A 27,516-nucleotide genomic window follows, 5' to 3' on the forward strand; every position below is an offset into this window, starting at 1 on the left:
TATGAGAGTCTTTGGACCACCTTCTTGGGAGACCCAATCTGTCAGCTGCTCTGTGTTTTCGTTTTGAGAGAACTCCCCGCCCTCACTTCTGGCTCTTTGCTCGGAGGAGGCCCCCGTGCACCTTTCTCCAGATCGGGTTTCATCCCGCACCTGCCACTTCCGCCATGCTGCCTCAAGTTCAACCCCAGTGAGATCAAAATCCTATACCCGATGTGCCCGGTGGGGATACCACATCCACCCCGGCCTGCTGTCAGTTGGCCCCACTGTCACGAAAAACAGTGATGACGTTGCCGAGGCAGCCAGTGATCGGAAGGGCCTGAGGAGGACAGTAAAACTGTTGGGGACAGGCCCCTGATCCAGGGCGTACCTTCTGCCGCTGCCCTGATCGGAGCCCCCAAGGAGCTGCCAGGAGACCAGGAAGACATGAAGCATAGTCAGAATACTCACTTTTGATGAGCTTGTCAACAGTGCCCAGCATACGGCACCAGCCTTTAGCTAGAGAACTCAATGGAACCATTGAGATCCTGGAGACTGCCCCGTGGGAGCGGCCATGTCGAGGGCCTCGTGACACCATAGCTGATGTCAGCAGGGGTGGGATGCCCAGCTAGTTGAGGACTATGAAGGAAAATCCTTCAAAAAAGGATCATTTGGCAACCACAAAAAAAGAAAAAGACCTCACTGCCCTCAACCAAACTTCGAGTAGGCTTTTAATTCCACTTGAACGTGATTGCAGCGAATTCTAAAACCTCGGACTAGGGTGGGAGTGAAACTTCCTCATTTGCTCCAACGGAGCAGCTTTCTGAGCTAGGAAGCTGCTGAGGCCAGCAGCCGGCTGCACTTCCTGCTGCCTTGACTTTGCATACACTGGCCTTCCCCTGGGAATCTCCGGCAGGCCCCCTCCTCCATCTGGGTGGCAAGTTCAGAAGGGCCTCATCTCCGTGGGCGCCCTGCTGCACTCCGGCGCTACTGACCAGAGGCTCTGTTCCCTCTGGCCCCAAACCCATTCTCTCTAGAAAGGCTCCATTCCTGCCAGGAGCCAGCAGTGAGCACAAGGCCTAAAGCTTACATCCCGTGTCCGACTTTGGCTCAGGTCGTGATCTCGCCGTTCATGGGTTCGAGCCCTGCGTCGGGCTGTGTGCTGACAGCTCAGAGCCTGGAGCCTGCTTCGGATTCTGTGTCTCCTCCTCTATCTTCCTCCCCTACTCACTCTCTGTCTCTCAAAAATAAAGATTAAAAAAAAAAAAAAAACCTTACATCCCAGTGCAGATGATGGGACCCTCCAAGGTCACATCTGAGTAGGGGCCTGACAGGAGGGACCCTTGGGGGTTACTGATCAAGCACATCACATGTAGAGGGACAGAATGGAGGTGGGTGGGGAGGTGGTGAATGACCAGGGGCCAGTTTCTGTTCAGCCATTCCCCTGCACAGCTCTGAGGTTTACATGTTTAAAAACAGGCTCTTATGGGGGGCCCAGAAAAGAAAGTTGTTTCCCCCTCGGAGTCTTCTTCAAGGGTCTGTGGTGATAAGGGACCTCTAGGGCTTGAACTTGCTTGACCTCCCAGGTTCCTAAATAACCCGGATCCGATCCTTTCAATGGCATGACTTTCTCTCTTGACAGCCCGGTGGTGTTTCATGGCCCAAAGGCCGCCACTTTGTGACAGGCTGGAGATGGGAGATGGCTTCCTACAGGGGACGGTTCATGCAGGAAACAGGAGTTGGTGGCTTTTCTGGTTGGAACCAAGCTTCCCTCCAGCTGAGGGACACTTCGTGGTGGCGGAGGGCGGGGGGGGGGGGGGGGGAGGGCAGGGGGCACGGGCCCATTCCTTCCTTGCTTCCTGTGCTCACTGGGAACAAAGGTGGGGCCCCAACTGGAACCCTCCGCATGTTGGCAACTCGCTTCCTGCACCCAGCGCCAGCCCGCCCTGGGGAGGGGCTGAGCCCGCCCCACTCCTGATAAGGAGGTGCAAGGGGCTGCCCTCTGAAGGAAGCTCCAGAGACAGAGAAGAGGGTGAAGGAAGCACTCACTGATCTGCAGGTGTTTAGACTGAGGCCGGGAGTGGGCGGTACTCCAGCCCCCACACCTGCAGCCCCCAAACCCTAACAGGCAAGGTAAGTGGGGCGGCGGCTGAAGGCCCAGGGACCCTTTCCTTCACCCTCCTATGGCCCCTCTGCCCACATGCCTCTCTCCACGGGACACTCTGGACTTTCCACCCCCCTAAAGAGGCCGTGGCTGGTTTGGGATGTTTGGATCTGAGCTTTGGGCCAGGGTTGGACGTATCTCCTGACCTGGGTCCACAACTCTCTCCAGGGTGGGCAGCTGCCACCCCTCCAGGGTGGGCTTGGGGGCAAAATGGGAGCCGGGGAAGCAGAGAGGGGTTGTGCCGGGCGCTGGCTTCAAGCTGAGTGATCTTGGGTGAGCCCCCTTCTTACTTTTACCCGGACTCAGTCTTCCTATCTGGAAGGTGGGAGCGGGTCGGACAACACCAATTCAGCTAAACCACCGGTAATGGCGAGGGGGCCTGAGGCTTGCCTGGAACAAATTGGCACCCGTGTCTTGGACCCGTGATGCTGCCATGACATACTGGCCGCCCGTCCAGGTCACCACGGGGCCCCCTGGACTTGAACACGGGCAGCCTAGCAGGCCCCGGCACCCTGCCCACGTTGCCTCCTTCCCACCCTCTGTAGAGTCGCCGCAGCCATGGCGGGAATGAAGACGGCCACCGGCGACTACATCGACTCGTCCTGGGAGCTGCGGGTGTTTGTGGGAGAGGAGGACCCGGAGGCCGAGTCAGTCACCCTCCGGGTCACGGGGGAGTCGCACATCGGCGGGGTGCTCCTGAAGATCGTGGAGGAGATTAGTGAGTGAACCGCTGCCCCCGCTGCTGACCTCAGCACCACGGGGCGGCTATAACTCGGTCCCTGGGCACTTCCGGGCCATCTGACTGTGCAGCTCTCGATAACCCTGCCGCAGTGACTCAGGCACCACCTTAATCATCTGGTTCCAAAAAAGACATTTCCCCAACTTCCCCTCCCTCCCGCAGTCTCCCTCCCTTCCTCCCACCCTAGCTGGTTCTGCTAAGTCCCCAGGGAGCAGACCTGGCCCCAGTCCGTTCGCCCACTCCTAGGGGCAAGAGGGGCCTTGCCCGGGCCGAGGCAGAGGTGCCATTCAGGGTCTGAGGGGAGACCAGGCCCGCTCCCATACCCTCGCTGCAGGGCGGAAGCCCTCAGCAGGCTGGTGACAGGCCTGGCCTGGGTGGGAAGGCCCTGCCCCCACAGGAAGTTACAGCACAGCAGCCTGTGGTACCAGGCAGGCGTGGAGAGGAGCGGGGCTAGTGACATGGGGGCTTCTCGTCCCCTTCCCCTGTTGGGGAGAGGGGCTGCCCCTTCCTGGGCGGGCAGCAGGCACACCCCCAAAAGGCAGAGCGGGAAGGCAGGCCCATGATCGTTTCAGCCGGGAGACCTCTGGGGCCTGGGCCACCTGCGGGTAGTGGGGGGGGGGGGGGGGGGCGGGCAGGCCTCCTCAGACCCAGCCACCCCATCACGTGCAGCCTGGGAGGCAGATTAGTTGGCTTGTGGACGGACGGGCCCCCCGCCCCGGGGACAGCCTGGCCACAAGGCTGAGGTAGCGGGGCGGGGGGGGGGGGGGGCTTCCAACAGGCAGCACCCAGGAGGCTGTGAAAGCAGAAGTGGGGAACAGAGGGTCCCTCAGGAGACTGGGTGTCAGACCAAGAGGCCGACGGGCCCAGGCTGAGCCAAGGCAGAGGGGGCGAAGAGACGGGGCCCCAAGGGAAGACCTGGTCGGCTTCCTGGCGGGGCACGCGAGCATTGCAAGAGGCCTAAACGAGGAGTCAGTCAGACAGACAGACAGACAGACAGGCAGACCCGATCCCTCCACGCACTGCTGGGCCCACCGGGGAAAATCCCTTCGGCTCCTGTCCCCCGCAACGGGGACATTGTCCCCACCCCTCCTAATCCCGCTCATTCCTTAGTGTATCAATGTCTACTGGGGCTCAGTCCAGCCAAACCCCGTGCACCTGGAGTGTGGCCCGGCAGGTGAGACTGACCCCACAGCCGCCAGGACAGGGGGAGAGACAGACGGCACGGGGGCTGGAGCCAGGACAGGGAGACTCCCCGGGAGAGTCCCGACAGGGGGCCCATCACCGGGAGGGCAAGGAGTGATGTTGGAGCACGGGGGTGTTCCGAACTGGGGCCTCCAGGCCAGGGAGGACGCCCGGAGTGTGACCAGAAGAGACTGGGGTGGTCGCCGGTAGGAGTTTGGACTACCCCGGAGGTGGAAAGTGGCCACCGAAGGGCCTTTCAGTGGCTAAGGCTCACACGTGGACAGGCCCCTCAGGTAGGGGGTGGGCTGGAGGCAGGGAGACGAGGCCTCTTACCGTGGGTAGTGAGCATGGGCAGGAGGGTGAGATTGGCATCGATTAAATGTGGAGGCTAAAAGTGAAAGAGACAGAGCTGAGGCCTGGCAGGGAGGTCCTGTCACCCGTGCTGAGAAGTCAGCAAGCGGGGAGAAGAGCCTCTGTCCAGCATCAGGCAGAGTGAGTTTCACCCACCACGAATGCTTGAGTCAGGCGCAAGGCCTGGTGAACAAGTTTCTGGAATGGCCAAAGCCGGTGGGCGTGTGGGTTTCTGGCCTGGGGCACGGGGCAGGGCCTGACCCTGAGGTGCCGTGAGTTTGGGGATGGGAGCAGGAAGACGAAGCTGTGGACTAGACGAGCCCCGGGAAGAGGCCGTGGTTGGGGAAGGACGGGGACCTGGAGCAGGGAAGGACGGGGGGCAGGCCGGGATAAAAGGGCCAAGGAGGACAAAACACGAACCAAGGGCAAGAGGAGGTGGGGGAGTGGGTGCCACAAAGCCAAGAACAGAGCGAGAGCAGAGGCTCAAGCGTCTTGAGAGGTGGGCCAGATGGAGCCAGAGAATCTCTTGCATTTAAGCAGCTCTGTGACACTAAGGAGGGACCTGGAGGGAGGGCAGGGGCCAGTGCGGGTGGAGAGGGAGACCTGCGCCGCTGGTGAGAAAGGGCTGGGCACATTCTAGAGGGCTGGGCCCATCCCCTGTGCTCACCACACCTCAGCTCGCCGTCCTGGAGGGAGACGCGTCCCCTGTCACCAGCTGCAGCCCAAGAGAAGTCTTCACATTTCTGACCGTATCCTCCCTCGTCGGCATTCACGTGCCTGCGTCAAACGTCCCAGACACCGCGTAGGCGTCGTTCGGTGCCCACGGGCTCGGAGTGATGACTGCCCACATCTCACGAGCTAGGAAACGGCGGCCCAGAGAGGTTAAAGGCCTCGGCCAAGGTCACAGAGCTCGTAACCAAGAAATGTTTCCGGAGTGCCCGCGGCCGCGTGCCGGGCACAGTCCCAGGCTCCAACAGGGCCTCTGCCTCCTGGGTTCCCAGGAAGCCCGGCGAGGTGCTGAATGGGGGGTGGGGGAGCCCAGTGGGCTGGAGGCACTAAGATCGGGGCACCTGGATCCGGGCTGGGGGGCTTCCCCTGGGAAGTGAGGTCGCGACCGAGCCCGGAGAAATGAGCAGGGTCAGCCAGCAAAGAGCTATTCCGCCGTGACCTCAGTCCTAGACCCCAAGCCAACCCAGCCTGGCCCGCCCTTGCCTTGGGCCGGGGAGGGACCGCGCTTGTGCTCAGCGCCCCGGCGCCGCCTCCGCGCCTGATGCACATCCCCTTCCCCCGTGCCCCCCCCCAGAGCGCAAGCAGGACTGGTCAGACCACGCCATTTGGTGGGAACAGAAAAGACAGTGGCTGCTGCAGACCCACTGGACACTGGACAAGTACGGTATCCTGGCTGATGCCCGCCTCTTCTTCGGACCCCAGCGCCGGCCCATCATCCTGCGGCTGCCCAACCGCCGCGCCGTGCGCCTCCGGGCCAGCTTCTCCCAGCCTCTCTTCCAGGCGGTGGCTGCCATCTGCCGCCTCCTCAGTGAGTCCCCTGCTGCTTCCCCGCCCCCCCCCCCCCCATCTTCCACCCTGCAAGGTCCTGCGTGCGAGGGGCCAGGTCTCCCTGCTCTACAAGGCCCAGTCACTGTCACCTTGTCCTTACGGTCCTGTTGCCTATCCCGCCTGCAGGGCCGTGACCTGCCCCAAAGTGCCCAGGAGTGGAGCGGGAGGTCACGGGGCAGGTCCCGGGCCCCTGCTGAGGTCCCAGCTCCCCTCAGGTATCCGGCATCCTGAGGAACTGTCTCTGCTCCGGGCTCCTGAGAAGAAGGAGAAGAAGAAGAAGGAGAAGGAGCCGGAAGAGGAGTTGTATGACCTGACCAAGGTCGTCCTGGCTGGGGGTGAGCACAGACAGGCGGGGCAGGCCGGGGGGCTGGGCACCGGCGCCGGGGCCCCTGAGGCCTGTTTGACCCCGACCTGCCGTCCAGGCGTGGCACCTGCGTTGTTCCGGGGGATGCCAGCCCACTTCTCAGACAGCGCGCAGACCGAGGCCTGCTATCACATGCTGAGCCGGCCACAGCCACCGCCGGACCCCCTTGTGCTGCAGCGCCTGCCTCGCCCCAGCTCCCTGTTGGACAAGACCCAGCTCCACAGCAGGTGCGCGGCTGGCCGGGTCGGCGCCCCGGAGCCATGTCCCCTTGTGTCCGGGCCCCCACCTCCAGGTCCATGCCCTCCCCTGTATCCTTACCCCAAATCCATACCTCCTGTCTCCGGGCCTTTCTTATATGCGTGCTTGCCCCCAAGCCCCCTGCCCAGCCCCCACCATGCCCCGGAACCTTTCCTGTCTCAGCCCTGACCTCTGCCCTGTGCTGTGGGCCAGGTGGCTGGACTCGTCGCGGTGCCTCATGCAGCAGGGTGTCAAGGCGGGGGACATGCTCTGGCTTCGCTTTAAGTACTACAGCTTTTTCGACCTGGATCCCAAGGTGCGCTGGGTCGGGGCCGGGGGGGTGGTGGGGGGAGGCTGGGTCGATGAGACATGCGGATTTAGGGTCGGGGGTCTGGGCTCGGGGAACGCGAGAGACTCCTAGGGTGTCTGCCAATCCTGTTTATTAGCTCCGCCAACAAGGTGCCGAGCCGGGACCGATGTCAGGCCTGTCTCTCAGGGGGCTGTCAGGCAGGTAATGACCGCAGAGCAGTGTAGACAGCGGCGAGTGCCCCCAGCAGCCTGCTCTGGTGGCAGATACCTGGCACCTGTACTCAGAGAAGGCTTCCCGGCAGCGGTGACGCTGTAGGTTTGGGTGGGCAGGGGCGAGGCTTGGCGGGCAGGGGCTGCGTGTGTCTCCCCCTCCCTGCCCGCCGTCCCCACCGGCGATCGACGGGCTCCATGCGTCCCTCTCAGAAACTGTCAGGCCCCCACACGTGCTCCCTTACCTGTGACCCCTTCTCTTGCCCCCCCCACCCCCGCCCTTTACTGCAGAACTTCTAAATGCTGTTTTCAGTGTCCTTGCTCCCCGGACTCCTGCCTCCTGGTTCCAAGTCTTTCCTATGGGTGCTCCTGGACTGCCTCTCTCTCCTCAGCCAAATCTGTCCTAGCGTCTTCTGTCCCCATCCACACAGTGGAAGCACACCTGCTGTTTGTCCGCTGCTCACTGGGAGCTGGGGCGAGGCGGGCTGGTGGCGGGGGGGGGGGGGGTGTCTCCAGATGTCCTGTCCGGGCTCCCCCGGTCTCCTCCTGTCCCCGCGGCCTCTGGGGGTCAGCAAGCCCAGAAACTCACTCCTCGGCCATCCTCCCACCTTTCATGGAGTCGTTAGGAAAGGCCGCCCTTACACCATTCTGGATCCTTCCCTTTCCCTCCCTCCCACCTCATCCATGTTCACGTCCCCGTTCATCAGTCCCTTGAATGAAAATCCCAAACCACCTGCTTTTCGTCTGTGTCACGTGGGTTGGCGCACTCCCCACCCTCCACGCCGCACCTAGAATGAGCATACCTTAGGGGTCAACTCACTCCTATGGCCACTTACTGCCCGCCCCCCCCCCCCCCGCTGCCCAGCCCCCAGGCCATTGCCTGACCTGGTCCCCGCGCACCTATCTGTCCCCCTTCCTCCCCTCTACACTCAGCCCCTCCCTCTCCTGAGGATTTGTTGTTGTTTCCTTCTGTTTCTCCTGCCTTCCTTTCCTTGAGCGGTTTCCACGATTCCATTTTATCTCCTTTATATTAGTTTATTTAGCTATACTTAAAAACTTTTTTTTTTTTAAAGTTTACTTATTTATTTTGAGAGCAGATAGAGCGTGAGCAGGAAAGGGCAGGGAGAGAGAAAGAGAGAGAATCCCAAGGAGGCTTCATGCTGTCAGTGTGGAGCCTGACCCTGGGCTCGAACTCACAAACCGTGGGATCATGACCTGAGCCGAAACCAAGAGTCGGACGCTTAACTGACTGAGCCACGCAGGCGCCGTCCCACCAGGACGGTTGTATGTCCCCTCCCAGCCTCTACATTCTCGTTATCACATTCTTGGATTCTGCTTGTGTCAAAGCCTGCGAGACGTTGCCATTCTTGTCCTTGTTGTCATTATGACGGCTGTATCGAGAAATAATTCACATACCGTATCCTTGGTCCATTCAGAGTGTATAACCCGATGGTTTCTAGTACATTCACAGAGCTGGGCAGCCATCAGCACATTCTGTAACCTTTTCATCACCTCCTCCAAAATCATCCCCATCAGCAGTCCCTCCCGTTTATTCCTGACCCTCAAGCCCCAGGCAACTCCTAGTCTCCCTTCTGTGTCTCTAGATTTGCCCTTTTCAGACGTTTCATATAAAGAAGATCTCACAATGTGTGGCTTTTTGTGACTGGCTTCTCTCCGTTGGCATCACGTTTTCATGTTTTAGCGTGTTTCGCTGTTTTATTCCTTTTTATTGCAAAATGGTATTTAAAAAAAAAAAACAACTGTAATGTTTATTTTTGAGAGAGAGAGAGAGAGAGAGCGCGCGCACATGAGCAGGGAGGGGCAGAGAGAGAGGGAGACACAGAATCCGAAGCAGGCTCCAGGCTCCGAGCTGTCAGCACAGAGCCGGACGCGGGGCTCAGACTCACGAGCTGTGAGATCGTGACCTGCGCTGAGGTCAGAGGCTTAAGCGACAGAGCCACCCAGGCGCCCCGCAGAATGGCATTTCGTTGCGTGGGTATGCCACATTTTATTTATCCATTCAGCAATCACTAGATGTTTCGTTTCCCCCCGCCCACGTGTTGGCTATTAATGAATGCTGCTTCCGTGAATATTCACATACAGGTTTTTTTGAGCGGTCCTGTCTTTTCATTTCTCTTGGGTGTACATCTAGGACGGTTGAGTGGCCATCACTATTATTTTTTACTTTAACCAGTCAGTCGTTTTTTGTGACACTTGGTGTTTTGTGATAGCTGGAGATCCCCAGGCAGGTTGGGAGAAATGATGCACAGAGGGGCGCCTGCCTGGCTCAGCTGGTGGGGCGTGTGATTCGTGATCTCGGGGTTGTGAGTTCGCACCCCCCCCCCCGTTGGATGTAGAGGTTACTGAAAAATAAAATATTAGGGGTGCCTGGGTGGCTCAGTTGGTTGGGCATCCAACTCTTGATATCGGCTCTCTCAAAATAAATACACTTTTGAGCATAAATAAATAAAATAAAATCTTTTAAAAAAACACACAAAAAAGAATCCCCGAGATCCTAGATACCTGGGTACCCTTTACCCAGTGTCCACCAACAGTATCAAAACGAGGATGTTGACATCAGAATAATCAAGATTCAGGGGCGCCTGGGTGGCGCAGTCGGTTAAGCGTCCGACTTCAGCCAGGTCACAATCTCGCGGTCCGTGAGTTCGAGCCCCGCGTCGGGCTCTGGGCTGATGGCTTGGAGCCTGGAGCCTGTTTCCGATTCTGTGTCTCCCTCTCTCTCTGCCCCTCCCCCGTTCATGCTCTGTCTCTCTCTGTCCCAAAAATAAATAAACGTTGAAAAAAAAAATTTTTTTTTAATAAAAAAAAAAAGAATAATCAAGATTCAGTTCCATCAGCCAACTGTCCTGTAAAGACATTTTTAAAAATATAACAGCCTTTTATTTCTGCCCACACATTCACCGTTTCCTGTCTCTTTATTCCTGTGCATAGATACAGATTTCCAGCTGGTATCATTTTCTGTCCGCCCGGAGGACTTCCTTGAACATTTCTTGTGGTGCTTGATCTACTGGTGATGATTCTTTTTCAGCTTTTGTATGTCTGAATAACTTATTATTTTGCCTTTGATTGTGAGAGCTCGGTGTAAATCCTTGGTTGACAGTTTTGTTACTTAACGGTACTCTAAAGAAATGTCCCCACACCGTCCTGTGGCTTGCGTGGCTCCCAGCAGGGTCCCCTGTCATTCTTTATTCATGTGTATGCAATGTGTCTTTTCTCCTGACTACTTTTATGATTTCTGAATCACTGCCTTAAAACATCGTGATTATCATGTGCCTTGGTTCCCGTCAGGTTTCTCATGCGTGGGGTTCAGTGAGCTTCTTGTATCTGTGAGTTGACAGTTTGCGTCAAATTCGAAAAATTATATATATATATATTTTTTTTTTAAACATTTATTCATCTTTGAGAGACAGAGAGAGACAGAGCATGAGCAGGGGAGGGGCAGAGAGAGAGAGGGAGACATAGAATCGGAAGCAGGCTCCAGGCTCCAAGCTGTCAGCACAGAGCCCAACGCGGGGCTTGAACTCACAAACTGCGAGATCATGACCTCAGCCGAAGTCGGACGCTCAACCGACTGAGCCACCCAGGCGCCCCAAATTTGAAAAATTTTGCAGAGATTTCTTCCTGCCCCCTCTCTTGATGAGATTCTAATTATATAAACTATTGGACTACTTAGGATTGTCCCACAGCCCACTGATGCCCTGTTCGTTTTTTTTAGATGTCTCTTCAAGTCTTATTTTTTTTTAAAAATTTTAATGTTCCTTTATTTTTGAGAGAGAGAGAGAGATAGAGAAAGAGAGACAGAGCACAAGCAGGGGAGGGGCAGAGAGAGAGGGAGACACAGAATCTGAAGCAGGCTCCAGGCTCCGAGCTGTCAGCACAGAGCCCGATGTGGGGCTCGAACTCACGAATTATGAGATCGTGACCTGAGCCGAAGTCGGACGCTTATGGGACTGAGCCACCCAGGCACCCTGCCCCCCCAGTCTTACTTTTCTGTGCTGCATTTTGTGTAGGTCTCTTGCTCTCTTTTTTTTTTTTAATTTTATTTATTTATTTTGAGAGAGAGAGAGAGGCAGAGAGAGAGGGAAAGGGAAAATCCCAAGCAGACTCCACTCTGTCAGAGCAGAGCCCGATGTGGGGCTTGAACTCATGAACTGTGAGATCATGATGATCTCTTGATGTGGCAGAAATCAAGAGTTGGCCACTTAACCAACTGAGACACTCAAGCGCCCTCTTGCTGTATCTTCAAGTTTACTAATCTTTTCTTCTGCCACATCTAATCTGCTGTGGATTTCATGCCTAGAAGTTTAATTGTGACCTTTTTAATAGTCTCTCCTTAACGTGCTCCTGTTTTTCTCTACCTCCTTCAACACACATGATATATTTATAATAACTTTTCCTGATTGTACCTACTCATTCTATCTGTCTCATTTCTGGATCTGTTTCTATGGACTCCTCATTATGAGTTGTATTTTTCTGCTTGTTTTCATCCCTGGTCATTTTTTTTTTTAATGTTTATTTATTTTGGAGAGAGAGAGAGAAAGAGAGAGTGTGTGAGGAGAGGAGGGGCAGAGAGAGAGAGAGAGAGACCCAGCATCCTCAGCAGGCTCCAGGCTCTGAACCGTCAGCACAGAGCCCCGATGGGGGTCTTGAACTCACAAACCACGAGATGGTGACCTGAGCCGAAGTCGGCTGCTTAACCGACGGAGCCACCCAGGCGCCCTGCCTGGTCATTTTTTATTTGATGCCAGACAATGCAATCTTTTTATGTTCTTGGGTGCTAGATTTTTTTTTTTATGTAGTCCTTTAACTATTTTTAAACTTTGTTTAGGGATGAAGTTAAACTACTTGGAGACAGTTCAATCCTTCCAAGGCTTGCTTTGAATATTAATTAGGACAAAAGCAGCCGCTCATCTAGGGCTAATTTGCCCCATTACTGAGACAGTTGCCTTCTGAGAACTCTTCCCAATGTGCCATGCATCATGAGGTTTCTCTAATCTGGCTTTTGGGGAGCGTGAACTATTTCCCCCCCGTAGGTTACTGCTGGCAAATGTTCCACCTGGCTCCTTTCAAATGTTTCTTTTCCCATCAGCTTTGGGTAATTTCCTTCCACACATACGTCGATCAGTGCTTAGCTAAAGACTCAGGAGGAGCCCTCTGCTGATCTCTGGAGCTTTCTCTCTGGGCAGCTCTCTCCTCTCTAGTCCTGTGTCCTGTGAAATCTAGCTGCCGTGGACTCACCAAATGCTCAACTCTATTTCTTCAGCTCGGGAAATAGGCTGGGCTCTCTCTGGGCAGTAAGTTATCTGGGGCAATCGTAGGATTCACTGTGTTTGTTTCCCTTCCGTCGGGACCACTGTTCTGTGTGGTCTCTTGTCCAGTATCTAAAATCCAGCGACGGGTTTTTGTTGTTCTCTTTGTTTTTATTTTTTTCGAGATTGTATTTGTAAGCAATCTCCACATGCCTCGTGGGGCTTGAACTCACAACCCCGAGATCAAGAATCATATGCTTTGCCAATGAGCCAGCCAGGCGCCCCTGTTCTCGTTTGTTTTTAAAACAAAAGTTTAAAAACAACATTTTCTCATAGTGCACAATTGTTATATTTTATTTTCTTATTTTTCTATTAATTGTGCACAGTTAGAAGAGAGACCCCCTCCCCACATGGCTCTCTGGATATTCTCTACGTGGCTGTGGCTTCTCCTTTGGGGTGGATCACGTTAGGTAATCAGTCAGCGTCATTGTTCTCTTGGAACCGTAGAGTGGGATCCCTGCCTAGCTACTGTCCTCGGACTGCCCTTGTCTATTTCCTGGGAATTCCTCTACTGGACTTCTTGCTTCCTGAATCTTCTGTGTTCCTCTGTTGACTCGTTCCTTCATTTTTTTTTTTTTAATGTTTTATTTATTTTTGAGAGAGACAGAGACAGACACAGAGACACAGAATCCAAAGCAGGCTCCAGGCTCTGAACTGTCAGCACAGAGCCCGACGTGGGGCTCGAACTCACGAACCACGAGATCATGACCTGAGCTGAGGTCGGATGCTTAACTGACGGAGCCACCCAGGCGCCCCTCACTCATCATTCTGAATGAAACATATGTTTCAGCAGCTTCCCCTAACCCGATAAAGGCGTCGAAATCCTGCATGTCTGAAAAGTTCACTACTCTACCCTCACGTGCGTGATAGTTTGGCCAGGTGTAGAATTCTAGGTTGGAAACATTCTTCTGCCACATCTGAAGCCACCTTCCCCTCGTCCTTCTGGTTCTCGGTGTTACTATTGCGGAGTCTAGTGCCATTTTTATTTTCAATCCTTTCGTATGAGACCTTTTTATTTTTTCTTGGACGGGGAGGGGAGGTACCGGAAGCTTTTAGATCTTCTCTTTATCTCATGATGCTTTGAAATCTCTTAATACTATGTCCTAGTAAGGGGCGCCTGGGTGGCGCAGTCGGTTAAGCGTCCGACTTCAGCCAGGTCACGATCTCGCGGTCCGTGAGTTCGAGCCCCGCGTCGGGCTCTGGGCTGATGGCTCAGAGCCTGGAGCCTGCTTCCGATTCTGTGTCTCCCTCTCTCTCTGCGCCTCCCCCATTCATGCTCTGTCTCTCTCTGTCCCAGAAATAAATAAACGTTGAAAAAAAATTTTTTAAAAAAAATACTATGTCCTAGTAAGGATCTGTCTTTGTTGACTGACCTGCACACTTGCTGAGCCCTTTCAAGTCAGAAACCTGAGTCTTTCAGTTCTGGAGAAATACCCTAAATAATCTCAATCATTTCCTCCCCGCCAGTTTTCTGTTCCTTTCTGCTGGAACTCAGTCGATATTAGACCCCCTGGATTGATTCTTCAAAGAAAACAGTGTAGACATTTATCGTGTCTTTCTCATTTTTTAAGGTTCTTTCTTTCTTTCTTTCTTTCTTTATTAAATGTTTATTTTTGAGAGAGAAAGAGACAAAGCATGAGCGGGGGAGAGACAGAGAGAGAGAGAGAGAGAGAGAGAGAGAGTCATAGAATCTGAAGCAGGCTCCAGGCTCTGAGCTGTCAGCACAGAGCCCGACACGGGGCTTGAACCCACGAACCGTGAGATCCTGACCCAAGCCAAAGTCAAATGTGTAACCGACCGAGCCACCCAGGTGCCCCTAAGATTTATTTGTAAGTAATCTCTACACCCACTGTGGGGCTCAAACTCACAATCCCGAGATCAAGAGTCGCACACTCTACCAACTGAGCCAGTCAGGTGCCCCTCGTTCTTTGTCATTTCTAAGTTTGTTGTCTTTTTTCTGGACAGTGCTTTGACTCATCTTTCAAACGATGTGTTGAATTTTTAATTTCTGCAACTACATTTTTACGTTCTAAGAGCTCTTATCTTCTGAGTGTTCCTTTGTAAAGTTTTTTTTGTTCTTTGTTTTAGTATAGCATGCTTTTAGAGCAATGTACAAATGTATCCAGCACATCAAGCAACAGGACTTTACCAGCCCCCAGCAGCCTCCTTCCTACCACTTCCAGGCAGTATCTCCCATGGTTGGGGCGGCACTAAGATTAATCCTCACACGATAGATGGTTTTGACTGTGTTGAAATCTACATCAATGAAATCACGCAGTGGTCTGGCTGTTGTCACTCAGCATTCTGTTTGTATGATTCACATGCTTGTATGTTACACGTAGTTGTAGCCTATTCTCTCTCATTGGTGTGCGACGTTCCATTATGTCAATTTACCCCAATTCACTGTCCGTTCTACTGCTGATGGGCATTGCACAGTCTCCAGATTGAGACGATTATGAATAAGGATGCTATGAACATTCCTGTAATGTCTTCCGGTGAACATATGCACACATTTCTCAGCAGGTGCATGAGAATGTCCCTTGTTCCACAACTTTACTGGCACTTGGTATTTCCTCTCTTTTTTTGCGGTAACCCTTCTGGTAGGTGTGTAATGGTCCCTCGTATGGTTTTTTTGCTTATTTGTTGTTGTTTTTTTAACAGCTTTACTTAGCTGTAACTCACATGCCAACAAAATCACCCAGTGTAAGCATGCCGTTCGATTATCTTTAGCAAATTGACACAGTTGTGCAGCCATCACCACAATCAAGTTTTGAGGGAGGTATTTCATCACGCCAGAAATTTCTCTAGTACTATTTGTAGTAACTGCCCCTCCCACACCCAACCCCAGACAACCACTATGTGCTTCCTATGTGACTTTAATTCACATTTCCCTGATGACTAATCAGGTGGAGCCCTTTTTCATATGGCTACTAGCCATTTGGATATCCTCTTTTGTCAAGTTTCTGTTCAACTTTTCTTTTCTTTTTTTTTTTTTTTGACAACTTAAGAAAAATTTTTGTTTATGTTTATTTATTTTTGAGACAGAGAGAGAGCATGAATGGGGGAGGGTCAGAGAGAGAGGGAGACACAGAATCCGAAGCAGGCTCCAGGCTCTGAGCTGTCAGCACAGAGCCTGATGCGGGGCTCGAACTCACGGACCGTGAGATCATAACCTGAGCCGAGGTCGGATGCTTAACAGACTGAGCCACCCAGGCGCCCCTTTTCTGACAACTTTTAATGTTGAATTGCTTATCTTTCCTATTGCTTTATAGGAGGTCTTTATATATTCTGTACATGAGTAATACTTTGTCAGATAAGGGTATTGTGACTGTGTCTTCCCACCCCGTGCTTTGCCTTTTCATTCTCTTGATGGTTTATTTTGATAAAAAGACCTTCCTAATTTTAATATAATCTGCCTTCTATTTTCAAATATTTTTTTTCTTTTATGATTGATATCTTTTGCGTCCTGTTTAAGAAATCTTTTTTTTTGGAGGGGGTGGCGCCTGGGTGGCTCAGTCGGTTGAGCAACCGACATCAGCTCAGGTCATGATCTCACGGTTTGTGAGATCTCTCTCTCTGCCCCTCCCCTACTCATGCTGTCTCTTTCTGTCTCAGAAATAAACATTAAAAAAAAAAGAATAGGGGCACCTGGGTGGCTCGGTCGGTTAAGCGTCTGACTTCGGCTCAGGTCACGATCTCATGGTCCGTGAGTTCGAGCCCCGCATCGGGCTCTTGTGCTGACAGCTCAGAGCCTGGAGCCTGTTTTAGATTCTGTGTCTCTCTCTCTCTCTGTCCCTCCCCTATTCATGCTCTGTCTCTCTCTGTCTCAAAAATAAACGTTAAAAAAATTTTAAAAAAAGAATATATATTTTTTTAATTCCAAGATCACAAAGATGTAGTCCTATTTTTCTCTAAAAGCTTTATTGTTTTAACTTTAGTATTTAGATCTGCAGTCCAGCTGGAGAGACAAGTTGACCAATGGAACCACAGAGAGTCAGAGAGAGACCCATACGTTTATATTCCCCTGACTTAGAACAAAGGTGACCCCAGGGTCACTGGGAATGGATAAATGAATCAATAAATGATACTGGGTCCATTGGATACCTATATATGTATTTTTAATGTTTATTTATTTTAAGAGGGAGAGAGGGAGTGAGCGTGAGCAGGGGTGGGGCAGAGAGAGAGAGAAAGAGAATCTCAAGCAGGCCCCACATCCAATGCTGAGCCCAACACAGGTGTCGATCTCATGACCACTAGATCATGACCTGAGTTGAAATCAAGAGTCAGATGCTTAACCGACTGAGTCACCCAGGCGCCCCAGGGTACCCATGTTAAAACAAACAAACAGGGGCGCCTGGGTGGCTCAGTCGGTTAAGCGTCCGACTTCGGCTCAGGTCATGATCTCACGGTCCGTGAGTTCGAGCCCCGCGTCGGGCTCTGTGCTGACAGCTCAGAGCCTGGAGCCTGTTTCAGATTCTGTGTCTCCCTCTCTCTCTGACCCTCCCCCGTTCATGCTCTGTCTCTCTCTGTCTCAAAAATAAATAAATGTTAAAAAAAATTAAAAAAAAAAACAGACAAATAAATATCCACACACAAATATCAATTCCAGCTGGATTGCAGTCTTAATTACTAAACCTTTATAATTATGCTCCTTTTAAACACAGCATCCTGTTCTTGTTTTAGGAGCGCAGCATTTTGTCTTTCTAAGGATTTTGACTGAAGTTTTCTTCTGCTCCCTACTGATTTCATTTCCTCTAAGCTCTTTCTCTGCTGTTCATCTTGGTCCCTGTGGTTGACGTCAGCAGCTTCCCTTACACGCGGGTGATCCCTGCCTGCCCTTTCGTGGTGAGAGGCAAGGCTCCGGGAAGCCCCTGAAAACCCTGAGTGGGTGAATAGGGCTTGGCACTCTGGGGGCTTCCTGGGGGCGCTGGGGTAAGGATGCCATTTTTTGTAAGGGGTTTCTCTTTGGCTGGTCAGTTTCTCAGCAGTGAACCCTCTGATCTCCCGACTGGGAACAGAAGGCTCACTGCCAATGTCTTAGGCGACCGTGGGACTTGGGGGAGTCTCACCTTTCAGAACGTCAACTTTCTTCATCTGTTTCTAGCACAGTGCCGTCCCTCGCCCAGCTGTGCCTAGACTGTCTCTGACTCACCATCGCCAGAGCGTAAATCTCTCCTCTGCCAGGTGCCTGGCTGTCACTGGGCTGCAGGGAGTGGGGGCACCGGCTCCTTTTAGACCCCTTCTGCCGTCCTCACGGCAGCCCACCCTCACCTCTCGGCCGGAGGATCCCGCTGGGGAGCCTGTCAGGGGCCGCCACGTGCCCTGGATGCCTCTGTCCAGATCTGTGTTCTTTTTGCTGTTTGTTTTCTGCCTATTTTCAGAACTCATTAGTGCCTCTACCGCAGAACAGGAGAGGGGAGACGGGTAAGCAATCCCGGCTCTCTCTCTCCCCGTAACTCAGTTCCCGGTCCCGTTTCTGCTTTCCATCTTCCAGAATGTCGTCCGCATGCCTCACCTGCATGGATTCCCGCTCCCTTCGTCCCTTTGGGTTGACCCTTTTTACGCCTTTGCTGTCAGTTGTGGCGGGTTGCAGGGGGACCATGGGCTTGGTCTTCTGACCCGTGAGCTTTGCAGTCCCTGTTCCTTCTTTCTGGAAGGTTCTTCCTATCACTCTTCCCGTCAGTGGCCCATGGCCATCCTTCAGGCCGCAGGGCAGTCTGACATCTCCTCAAGGACAACTCCCCTGAATGCTTCCTCACGAGGAGCTCCATGCATCCCAGTTCTATCCTCTGTCATCGCCATCGTCCTCGTGGTGCCCTTGTCCAAGGGCATGAGTGAAAGGCCCCATGGAAGCTACTTCCTTGATTGCTTTTATCGAAGTCTTGAATCACCTTATTCATTCATTCATTGGTTTACTCGGTCCCCCTTCTGCCCCCATGGGCACGCAATAGACGTGCAGTCGACGTTGGTCTGGGAAGCTTTACAGAGAGATCGGTGCCACTTGCCCGGGCAGGCCATACGGCTGGAGTTGGGGGTCTGCTGCCTGTGTGGGGCCGCTAGACGAACTTGGCACTGTGCAGGGGGCAGGGCTGGAGGCTGAGGCTCAAGGGGTCCGGGCGCACAGGGTGCCGGGGGCACTTGGCACCTGACCAACCCAGCCTCCCCGACCCCTGCCGCAGACGGACCCGGTGCGGCTGACCCAGCTGTACGAGCAGGCGCGGTGGGACCTGCTGTTGGAGGAGACCGACTGCACCGAGGAGGAGATGATGGTGTTTGCAGCCCTGCAGGTGCCCGGCGGGCCAGGGGAGCTGGGGGTCCGGGGCGCGGGCCAGACCCAGGGCAGGGAGGGTCTTCCGGGGTGGGGCCCCGTCTTCGGGACGCCCCGCTTAGGGCTGCCCACCCAGCCCTCCCTGGCCATGTGCCCCACCCAGTACCACATCAACAAGCTGTCCCAGAGTGGGGAGGCGGGCGAACCCGCCGCCGCAGACCCTGGGCTGGACGACCTGGACGCGGCCCTGAACAACCTGGAGGTGAAGCTGGAGGGGTCGGCGCCCACAGACGTGCTGGTGAGGAGGAGCCCGGGTCGGGCTGGCGTCGGGGTCAGGGTCGCGTGCGGAGACCTGGCCCTCCTCTGACTCCTCTTCCCCCCCCAGGACAACCTCACCACCATCCCAGAGCTCAAGGACCATCTCCGGATCTTCCGGTGAGTTCGAGCCCAGGGTCGGCAGCGCCGCTGGAGGGGGCCCAGTGTGGAGACGGAGCACACAGCCTGTCACACACCTGCCTCACCCTCAGGCCCCGGAAGCTGACCCTAAAAGGGTACCGCCAGCACTGGGTGGTGTTCAAGGAGACCACGCTGTCCTACTACAAGAGCCAGGAGGAGGCCCCGGGGGACCCCATTCAGCAGCTCAACCTCAAGGGTGAGTGAGGGCCGCCGGGCCAGGACGGGGACAAGGGCAGGAGCGGGCTGGGGGCCCACCTGGCCCACCTCAGTTTCCCCCTCGGGGTAGAGGGAAGATACCCTCTGTCCTGAGGCACTGTGCTGGGCCGGCATTCTCCCAGGGACCTCTCAGGCAGGCCCCGCCCAGCCTCCTACCCACCCCTTCGTCTCCCTCTAGGCTGTGAGGTAGTCCCCGACGTCAATGTCTCCGGCCAGAAGTTCTGCATCAAACTCCTAGTACCGTCCCCCGAGGGCATGAGTGAGATCCACGTGCGATGCCAGGATGTAAGTGAGGGTGGGGCAGGGGTCAGCCCCGGGCCGAAGCCGGAGTGGGGCTGGGGACAGGGCCGGGGGGGGGGGGGGGGGGGGGCCGAACCAGAGCCCGGCGAGCCCCTCACCACCCTCCCCTGTCCCTCGCACCCCAGGAGAAGCAGTACGCCCGCTGGATGGCCGGCTGCCGACTGGCCTCTAAGGGTCGCACCATGGCAGACAGCAGCTACGCCAGCGAGGTGCAGGCCATTCTGGCCTTCCTCAGCCTGCAGCGGACGGGTGGTGGGGGCTCAGGCAACCACCCCCAGGGCCCTGACGCCTCTGCCGAGGGCCTCAACCCCTACGGCCTTGTTGCCCCACGCTTCCAGCGGAAGTTCAAGGCCAAGCAGGTGCCAAAGGAAGTGGGTGGGGGGAATGACCACGGCTTTTACCTGGCCACCCTTGGCCCCTGGATCGCCACAGAGCCTTCCTCTAGAAAGCCACGTGCTCACTCGTTCCTTCTCCTACCCTTGTCCTTGAGACGGAGCCGGCTGGTCCCCACCCCCTGGGAGGGGTCACGGCCCGGCTGCCCGAGTCCACCTCAGGGCCTGGCTCAGCAACTGTCTGCTGAGTGGTGCGAGGGCGCCCAGTGGAGGCCCCGCGCTGGGCCCCGCCCCTGCTCCAGGCTCAGCATCCCGTCTCCCTGATGGGGACAGGCAGGGGGTCTCAGGGACTTCGGGGCCGCCCCTCACCAATGTGGTCCCGCAGCTCACCCCACGGATCCTGGAAGCCCACCAGAACGTGGCCCAACTTTCGCTGTCCGAGGCCCAGCTGCGCTTCATCCAGGCCTGGCAGTCCCTGCCTGACTTTGGCATCTCCTATGTCGTGGTCAGGTACGGGTCCCGCCCCAGCCCCCCTCTGCCCTCCCCTCCTGCCTGGAGAGGGGCACCCCCGAAGCCTCCCTTCCTGCTCTCTGCGGGCGCCCCCTGGGTGCCCTGCCCTCCTGCGCCCCCGCAGCAGACACCAGAGCAAGAGACCAGGCCAGGAGGGCAGGAGTCCCAGCTCCTGTCCCAGCTCTGCCACAGCCCGGTCCCTCTCGAGGCCGCGGTCCGCTGCTATGACACCGAGTGCCCTCTGCCCGTTTTCCCAGCCTGCAGAGACAGCCAGGCAACAGATGACGACGGTACCCACAAAAGTCGTTACCGAAAGGCCTGGACACTTTGCCTGATGCTGCCTAGAATGCTAGTATAACGATTAGATCAGTTAACCCTCGTCTTCCAGAAGAGGAACTCGAGGCTCAGAGAACCTAAATGACAGGAGCACAGAGTGCTCCGGAGCACGGCACCGGGCTATCTGGGGGGGCTCTGGGGCCCGTGCAGGGCAGGGCTCTTGCTCACACTCTGTCCTCCCCGGGGAACTAGGTTCAAGGGCAGCAGGAAGGATGAGATCCTGGGCATCGCCAACAACAGACTGATCCGCATCGACTTGGCCGTGGGCGACGTGGTCAAGACCTGGCGCTTCAGCAACATGCGCCAGTGGAACGTCAACTGGGACATCCGGCAGGTGGGCCGGGAGTGGGGACGGGGCGGAGGTGGGGGGTGGGGGGGAAGCAGGGGGCGCGGCCAGGGGTGGGGCCAGACCGCAGCGGCCAGGCCAGACCCAGCCAGGGCAGGACAGGGGCTGCTCTCTTATCCCACCCCCACCAGCCCCTCTGACCGCTCACTCTGCAGGTCGCCATCGAGTTTGACGAGCACATCAACGTGGCTTTCAGCTGCGTGTCTGCCAGCTGCCGCATTGTGCACGAGTACATCGGGGGCTACATTTTCCTGTCGACAAGGGAGCGGGCCCGCGGGGAAGAACTGGACGAGGACCTCTTCCTGCAGCTCACAGGAGGCCACGAGGCCTTCTGAGGCCTGTCTTATTGTCCCCACTTTGCTCACTACCTGCTCTGGCCACTCCTAAGCCCACACCCTCTCCAGACAGGCACTGAGCTGGGCACGCTCCCCTGCTGTCAACTGGCTTCGTGCAGACCGGGGACCTAACCGGACCAGACTCTGCCATCCCCCGGGGGCTAGAGAGGGTGGGCTATGAGCTCGTACGATGCCCACCCTCTCCTTGTCCGAGTGGCCGAGACCAACACCCCCGACCTAGCTGGAGTCCTGAGCACATCAAGAAGCCCGGCTGTAGCTACAGGATAATTCATGGTTTCCAACTGGAATTTCTGTTTTGTCATCTTTCTACATTCCTTTTTTTTTTTTTTTTTTTTAAATAAATATTTTATTGTTGGGTCATCCTTTTTCCTCTGGCGCTGTGCTTGGGGCCACTCTGACGCTCGGTCTCTTCATCACCAGCCAAGGACAGGGGCTTTCCTGAGAGAGACAAGGGTTGGTGAGGGAAAGGGAGACCTCAGTCAGCCTGGGGCTGGGAGCTGGCAAAGAGGAGAGGGCAGAGGGCACAGGAGGGCGTAGGGTGGTGGTTCTCACGGGTAGGGCGTAGCTGCAGGGCCTCCTTGAAGTACTTGGGAAGCAGGAAGCCATCGGCGTTCCCCGGAGTCAGGATCACTCCGTTGGCAGAGCGGAAGAAGGGGACCCCGTCTGCAGACAAGGCCCGGAGATGTGACTCATGCCTTCTCTGAAGCCCTAGGGCAGTCCCTGCTGTGTCAAGACTCACCTGCCAGGGCCAGGGGCCCATCGATGAACACGGCCACTTCGCAATTTGGCCGAATGCCTGTGGAGACAATTGGAGCTGGGACCTCGGGCGCTCGGGGTGGCAGTCTCCAAACTTGGGCAGGCTCAGTGGGAGGTCCCGGGCTCGGTGCGGGGAAGGGGTTCTGCACCACGCAGAGTATATAGTGGCCTCGGACAAGAGGAGCTATGCCTGGGGGTAGCTTGATCCTTGGGAGAGGGACCTGGTAGGAGAAAGTGGGTGGGAGTAGCTGGGGAGGGGCACTGACCACTGATGACACCGGGGTCCCCAGGCAGTCCTGGGGCCAGGTGGATATGTGTCCTTCCCCGGCAGGACAGGCCCTTGAGCAGGATGGAAGGCCAGTGACGCCAGAATGTGCCATGGACGAGCGTCAGGGGCAGGGCCTGGGGGGTCTCCAGGGGCATCAGCTCCAACTCAGGTACCTGGGACGAGTGGGGGAACAGACAGCAGTGAGACCCCCCTCACAGGCAGGGGTCCCACCTGGCTCTCCTCACGTGTCCCCTTAAGCCCCCACCTGCAGGGAGTGACCCTGATTGGCCCGGATGAGAGGGCCAGTGCTGGGGTCCCCTGGCTGCAGGGCGAACCGCTGTTTCTGGTTGGTGTCCACCACGCGCCGAACATCCTCAGCTGAGAAGCCACAGAACTGGGGCAGCTGGAGGAGGGCATCCAGGGGCACGAAGCCATCTGCAGACAGGCAGGGTGCTCAGGCCTGGGTCAAAGTTAAGAGGGGGAACTCCAGGCAACCAGAACAGAGCCTGGGCCTGGGGGGGGGGGGGGGGGGAGTCACAGGGGCTCATCTGTGTGACCTTCTGGCGCAGATAGGGAAACTGAGGCCCGACAAGCAAGATTTGCCCAAGGTCACACTGTGTCCGCCACGGCTCCCGTGGGGAAAAGGAGCCGCCGCGCTCCAGGCTCGCGGGTCTGCCCCGCAAAGCGGGCCTGAGGAGGGGGCCGGGCGTTCAGGCTAACGGGCCGGAAGCTTCTGAACAGGCCAAGACAGAGCTGGGAAGAGGAAGACAGACTAGCAGCCTCGCCAACTCCGGTGGTGGCCGAGCAGCCGACCCTGAGGGCCCTGGGCACAGGGAGCGGCCAATGAGAAGCCGAGAAAGAAGGGGGCGGGCGCTTCCGCTTCAGGCGAACGGGCGGCCCTTTCTGGGCCTCAGTTTCCTCCACTTACATGGGAATGGGATCTCCCTCATGGAGGGTCACAAAGATAAAATGACCTTTTTAGCATAGTACCCTTCCCAGAGTGGGTACTCAGTAAACACCAGTTACTTCAATACCCCCCAGTGCCTACTCCTGGGGTAAGTGTTTATTGGGCCACTGCACCACAGGCATCACCAGGCATGGCCTGGACAGAGGGTCCTCTCCCAGTTTGCTCCAGACATGATATTGGGCTCTGGGCCTCGGGGTTCCCTGAAAATGGAGAGGATGTGCCCTCTGTACCGTCCCCATAGGGCCACGGGGTAGGACAGCCACAGATAGGCTCATACTGGTCCCTCCCTCCAACCACTCCTCACCCCAGTCTTTAAGACTCTCACTTACCAGCCCTCATGGGAAGCCCCAGCTTCAGGGCCCCGTGACGCAGAGCGTAGGACAAAGCCTTGGACAGTTGCACATCTCGGTCCTGTAAGAGCCCAGAGGTGGCCCCTGGTCCCTGTAGTGCTCCTGCCCTGCTGCCCACCCTGAAGTCTGAGTGACCCGCTGCAGAGGGAGACCAGAGGGAGAGGAATCCCTGTGCTCTCTGGGAAGAGTATGACCCATCAGCGCCCACTCCCATCCCCCCGGCATATTCCAGGGAGCCAGGGCTGAGTCCTCCTCCTTTACCCTCCCACCAAGAAAGGGGGTGGGGTGGGGTGGTGAGGGTGGAGGGGGCGCACCTGTTCCCGGGGTCTGTGAGCCCTTCTCCCCCTGGGTCCTGCAGCTTCCTGCCTCCTTCCTCCAGGGGAGTTCATGGCTAAGACCTGCTGGGTACAGTGATAATGTGGGGACTGTTAAGGACCCTTTCATGTCCCCACCCTGCCCAGCAAGTCACAAAGCCTCAGGATGTGAGAGCTGGGACGGGGACATTCAGCTCATTAAATTCACTTCCCACCCCCAACTCCCTCCTGCAAATAGGGAAACTGAGGCCCGGCAAGCAAGATTTGCCCAAGGTCACACTGTGTCCGCCACGGCTCCCGGGGGGGAAAAGGAGCCGCCGCGCTCCAGGCTCGCGGGTCTGCCCCGCAAAGCGGGCCTGAGGAGGGGGCCGGGCGTTCAGGCTAACGGGGCGGAAGCTTCTGAGCAGGCCAAGACAGAGCTGAGAGGAGGAAGACAGAGACTAGCAGGCTCACCAACTCCGGTGGTGGCCGACCCCGAGGGGCCAGGGAGCGGCCAATGAGAAGCCGAGGAAGAAGGGGGCGGGCACTTCCGCTTCAGGCGAAGGGGAGGAGCCTGCGGGCCGCGTCGGCCGGTGAGTGCCGGCTCGACGTTTGAGCTTCCGGACCCCGGAAGGGGTCCTGGCGCATCAGAGGTTGAAGGCAGGATCCTGGGTTTGGGAGAAATGGGCATAAAGGGGTGGCTGGACCCAGGACCGCGGGGTGGTTGTGATGCGCGTGAGTCCCAGGGATGTCTGGCTGCAGGGACCTCCGGGCTCTTAGGATAAGACACTTCACTGCCCAGGGAGTGGTCAAGGGGGTACAGAAGGGCTGGGGGTACACCTCGGGAGGTCTGTGGCAGAGGGGGCCAGCTGCCGGGGCCAAGGGTCGCTGTGGGGCTCTCAGGGTGACAAGCCCGGCTGTGTCCTCCCCCCAGAGCTGCCCCGTCCAGACTATGGACCCTGAAGTGTCCCTGCTGCTGCAGTGCCCCCCAGGTGGGCTGCCGGAGGAGCAGGTGCAGGCTGAGCTGAGCCCAGACTATGACCGTCGCCCACTACCAGGAGGGGACAAGGCCATCGCTGCCATCTGGGAGAGCCGGCTGCAGGCTCAGCCCTGGCTCTTTGACGCCCCCAAGTTCCGCCTGCACTCAGCCATCCTGGCACCCACTGGCTCACAGGGGCCCCAGCTGCTCCTGCGCCTGGGCCTTACTTCCTACCGAGACTTCCTGGGCACTAACTGGGCCAGCTCAGCTGCCTGGCTGCGACAGCAGGGGGCCACTGACTGGGGTGACAAGCAGGCCTACCTGGCAGACCCGCTGGGGGTTGGCGCCACACTGGCCACTGCAGATAACTTCCTTGTCTTCCTGCGTCGCTCTCGGCAGGTGGCTGAGGCACCTGGACTGGTGGACGTGCCTGGTGGGCACCCTGAGCCTCAGGTGAGATGCCGGCCTGGGTGCAAAGGCACAAAGACTCAGTTCAGCTTTGTTTTCTTCATCCCTTAAAGGGGGGATTGGCCTAGTGCTTCTCTGAAAGTCTGCTCAGGGCAGCACCTCAGCCTCCCCACTGACCCTTATCCCAGGCCTGTGGGAAGCTAGGGAATGATGGGGAGGGGTGGGGGCTGGGGGGCAGAGGACCTAGCTGGATTTCTGGTTTTCCATCTGGAAAAGGTGGGCCCGGGTCGGGGGGTCACCAAGACTCAACTCTGTGCCTAACCAGGCCCTCAGGGCCAGCAAATATGTGGGGAGGCAGGCTGGGAAGAGATGGGGATAGGGGCTGAGCCTGACCTCTCCCAGGCCCTGTGCCCTGGTGACAGCCCCCTGCACAAAGACCTCCCTGGGGAGCTGGTGGTGCACGAACTCTTCTCCAGTGTTCTCCAAGAGATCTGTGACGAGGTGAGTGAGGAGGGGTGGCCCCGACAGGTGGGCAAGAAGCGAGGGGGTAGAACGTACCAGAATTCCACAGGTGCGGGCTGGCGGGAGGGTCTGCAGGCATCTGGCATTGAGGAAAGAGCTTGGCTTTGCAGCTAGACACAAGTGGAGTGGAATTCTAGCCCTCGCTTCTGCGTGCCTCAAGCTCTTCCCCTTTACAAGGAGAACAATGATAAATGTCTTGCCTATTTCCACCCACCACCCCGTTTGTTGATGAGAGGAGTAAATGAGAGTCCCAGTCACAATGAACTTGCCTTGGGTGACCTTGAGCGGTTGGTTGTTCAATATCTCAGGTTCTGCTTTCCCATCTGTAACATGAACATGCCCGGGCTCTGACATTCTGTGATTCTGGGCACTTGAACTGCAAGCTGTAAAATGCTGTACAAGGGTAACGTGCTCCCTTGAGAGGGGCAGGGATGGGGACACTGGGCACTGACTGGTGGACCCCCTGCCCCAGGTGAATGTGCCGCTGCACACCCTGAGCCAGCCACGGCTGTTGGGCATTGCCCGCAATGAGACCAGTGCCGGCCGTGCCAGTGCCGAGTTCTATGTCCAGTGAGTGAGCTCTGGGGTGCAGGGTCCTGGGTCCTCGGGTAGGTGGGTGGCTGAGGGGAATGGCTGAGGCAGCTGGGGCTCCACAAGGACCCGCCAAGGACTGGGCACTCCCCAAGCCACGCTCATGTCCTTGTGCAGGTGCAGCCTGACTTCTGAGCAGGTGAAGAAGCACTACGTAAGTGGGGGAGCTGAGGCCCACGAATCTACAGGAATCATCTTTGTGGAAACACAGGTGTGAAGAAGCAAGATGTATCTTGCTTGGACAAGCTGCTGGTGTTGGGGCTTCTGTAGGCCTGGTGATCTATGGCTGTCTCCCCGGGGCTGGGTCAGATGAAGCCGCCAAATCTTAGAGCTTTCCTCCAGGGCCACAAGACTTCACTGGGGATGCCCTCAGCCCAAGAGAGGTCCAGGAACCTCTACAGCCTCCTTAACGTGTCTCCCTAGGGACGGTGAAGTGCAGAGGGTTCCGAGGCTCAGGAACACTGGGCACGGCTCCTGCAAGAGACCCGAGGGCTGGACGTAAGGGAGTCTTACTTTCTCCCCACAGAGCGTGCGGAGGTTGCAGGAGACCGAAATGTGGGCTGAGCTCTGCCCCTCGGCCAAAGGCGCTATTTTCCTCTACAACCAGGTCCAGGAAGTCCCACCTGAGTCGCCCTAGTCCCCAGCCCTATCACAACTTGAAAGACAATAAAGGACTTTATTCTTGGATTCCATCGGCATCTGCTGTTTTCAGGAGACAGGGAACGGGCGCTGGGAGAGATCTGGGTGTGCGAGAGAGACGGGGCGAGTGTCCTGGGGGGAAAAACAAAAACAAAGAAACCCAGCCTCAGTTTTTGCCGTCTGCAAACTGAGATGAGGGCCGTG

At 56.4% G+C, this 27,516-nt stretch overlaps 3 protein-coding genes across 12 annotated transcripts; 2 read left to right on the forward strand and 1 right to left on the reverse strand.

The window, feature by feature from the left end:
* Positions 1-1,974: 1,974 nt before the first annotated feature.
* FERMT3 (FERM domain containing kindlin 3) lies at positions 1,975-21,899 on the forward strand. Its single transcript, XM_043581518.1, has 15 exons — positions 1,975-2,109; positions 2,686-2,858; positions 5,716-5,949; positions 6,185-6,304; positions 6,392-6,560; positions 6,784-6,886; positions 18,599-18,706; positions 18,851-18,985; positions 19,073-19,122; positions 19,215-19,339; positions 19,538-19,644; positions 19,785-20,018; positions 20,377-20,501; positions 21,030-21,171; positions 21,339-21,899. Exons 2-15 carry the CDS (start codon positions 2,699-2,701, stop codon positions 21,516-21,518), a joined length of 1,992 nt encoding a protein of 663 aa, XP_043437453.1. The 5' UTR covers positions 1,975-2,109; positions 2,686-2,698; the 3' UTR covers positions 21,519-21,899.
* TRPT1 (tRNA phosphotransferase 1) lies at positions 21,876-24,713 on the reverse strand. 2 transcript variants are annotated; one of them, XM_043581546.1, is made up of 8 exons: positions 24,648-24,713; positions 24,195-24,278; positions 23,860-23,941; positions 22,829-22,998; positions 22,562-22,736; positions 22,279-22,335; positions 22,092-22,202; positions 21,876-21,977 (listed from the first exon to the last, which is right to left on the reverse strand). In XM_043581546.1, exons 2-8 carry the CDS (start codon positions 24,267-24,269, stop codon positions 21,886-21,888), a joined length of 762 nt encoding a protein of 253 aa, XP_043437481.1. In that variant the 5' UTR covers positions 24,270-24,278; positions 24,648-24,713; the 3' UTR covers positions 21,876-21,885. The 2 variants fall into 2 exon arrangements, with proteins under 2 accessions (XP_043437481.1, XP_043437480.1); XM_043581545.1 differs by having other exon boundaries at positions 24,195-24,281; positions 24,648-24,696.
* NUDT22 (nudix hydrolase 22) lies at positions 24,699-27,360 on the forward strand. 9 transcript variants are annotated; one of them, XM_043581534.1, is made up of 6 exons: positions 24,699-24,766; positions 25,108-25,605; positions 25,983-26,061; positions 26,555-26,652; positions 26,791-26,884; positions 27,200-27,360. In XM_043581534.1, exons 2-6 carry the CDS (start codon positions 25,211-25,213, stop codon positions 27,308-27,310), a joined length of 777 nt encoding a protein of 258 aa, XP_043437469.1. In that variant the 5' UTR covers positions 24,699-24,766; positions 25,108-25,210; the 3' UTR covers positions 27,311-27,360. The 9 variants fall into 9 exon arrangements, with proteins under 9 accessions (XP_043437469.1, XP_043437462.1, XP_043437463.1 ...); XM_043581527.1 differs by having other exon boundaries at positions 24,705-24,766; positions 25,963-26,061; XM_043581528.1 differs by having other exon boundaries at positions 24,739-24,833; positions 25,963-26,061.
* The last annotated feature ends 156 nt before the right edge of the window (positions 27,361-27,516 follow it).

This window comes from Prionailurus bengalensis, chromosome D1, assembly GCF_016509475.1.
Source record: "Prionailurus bengalensis isolate Pbe53 chromosome D1, Fcat_Pben_1.1_paternal_pri, whole genome shotgun sequence".
Lineage (NCBI taxonomy): Eukaryota > Metazoa > Chordata > Mammalia > Carnivora > Felidae > Prionailurus > Prionailurus bengalensis.

Bases quoted from the DNA above. Each gene is read 5' to 3' on its own strand.
- FERMT3 (XM_043581518.1), top strand. From the start codon at position 2,699: ATGGCGGGAATGAAGACGGCCACCGGCGACTACATCGACTCGTCCTGG. The intron at 6,305-6,391 runs GTGAGCACAGAC...CCTGCCGTCCAG, and splicing joins CAAGGTCGTCCTGGCTGGGG to GCGTGGCACCTGCGTTGTTC. The intron at 18,707-18,850 runs GTGCCCGGCGGG...TGCCCCACCCAG, and splicing joins TGGTGTTTGCAGCCCTGCAG to TACCACATCAACAAGCTGTC.
- TRPT1 (XM_043581546.1), bottom strand. From the start codon at position 24,269: ATGAACTCCCCTGGAGGAAGGAGGCAGGAAGCTGCAGGACCCAGGGGG. The intron at 22,336-22,561 runs GTCAGTGCCCCT...TTGTCTCCACAG, and splicing joins GGACCCCGGTGTCATCAGTG to GCATTCGGCCAAATTGCGAA. The intron at 22,203-22,278 runs GTGAGTCTTGAC...CCTTGTCTGCAG, and splicing joins TGGGCCCCTGGCCCTGGCAG to ACGGGGTCCCCTTCTTCCGC.
- NUDT22 (XM_043581529.1), top strand. From the start codon at position 24,922: ATGTCTGGCTGCAGGGACCTCCGGGCTCTTAGGATAAGACACTTCACT. The intron at 26,062-26,554 runs GTGAGTGAGGAG...CCCCTGCCCCAG, and splicing joins TCCAAGAGATCTGTGACGAG to GTGAATGTGCCGCTGCACAC. The intron at 26,653-26,790 runs GTGAGTGAGCTC...GTCCTTGTGCAG, and splicing joins AGTGCCGAGTTCTATGTCCA to GTGCAGCCTGACTTCTGAGC.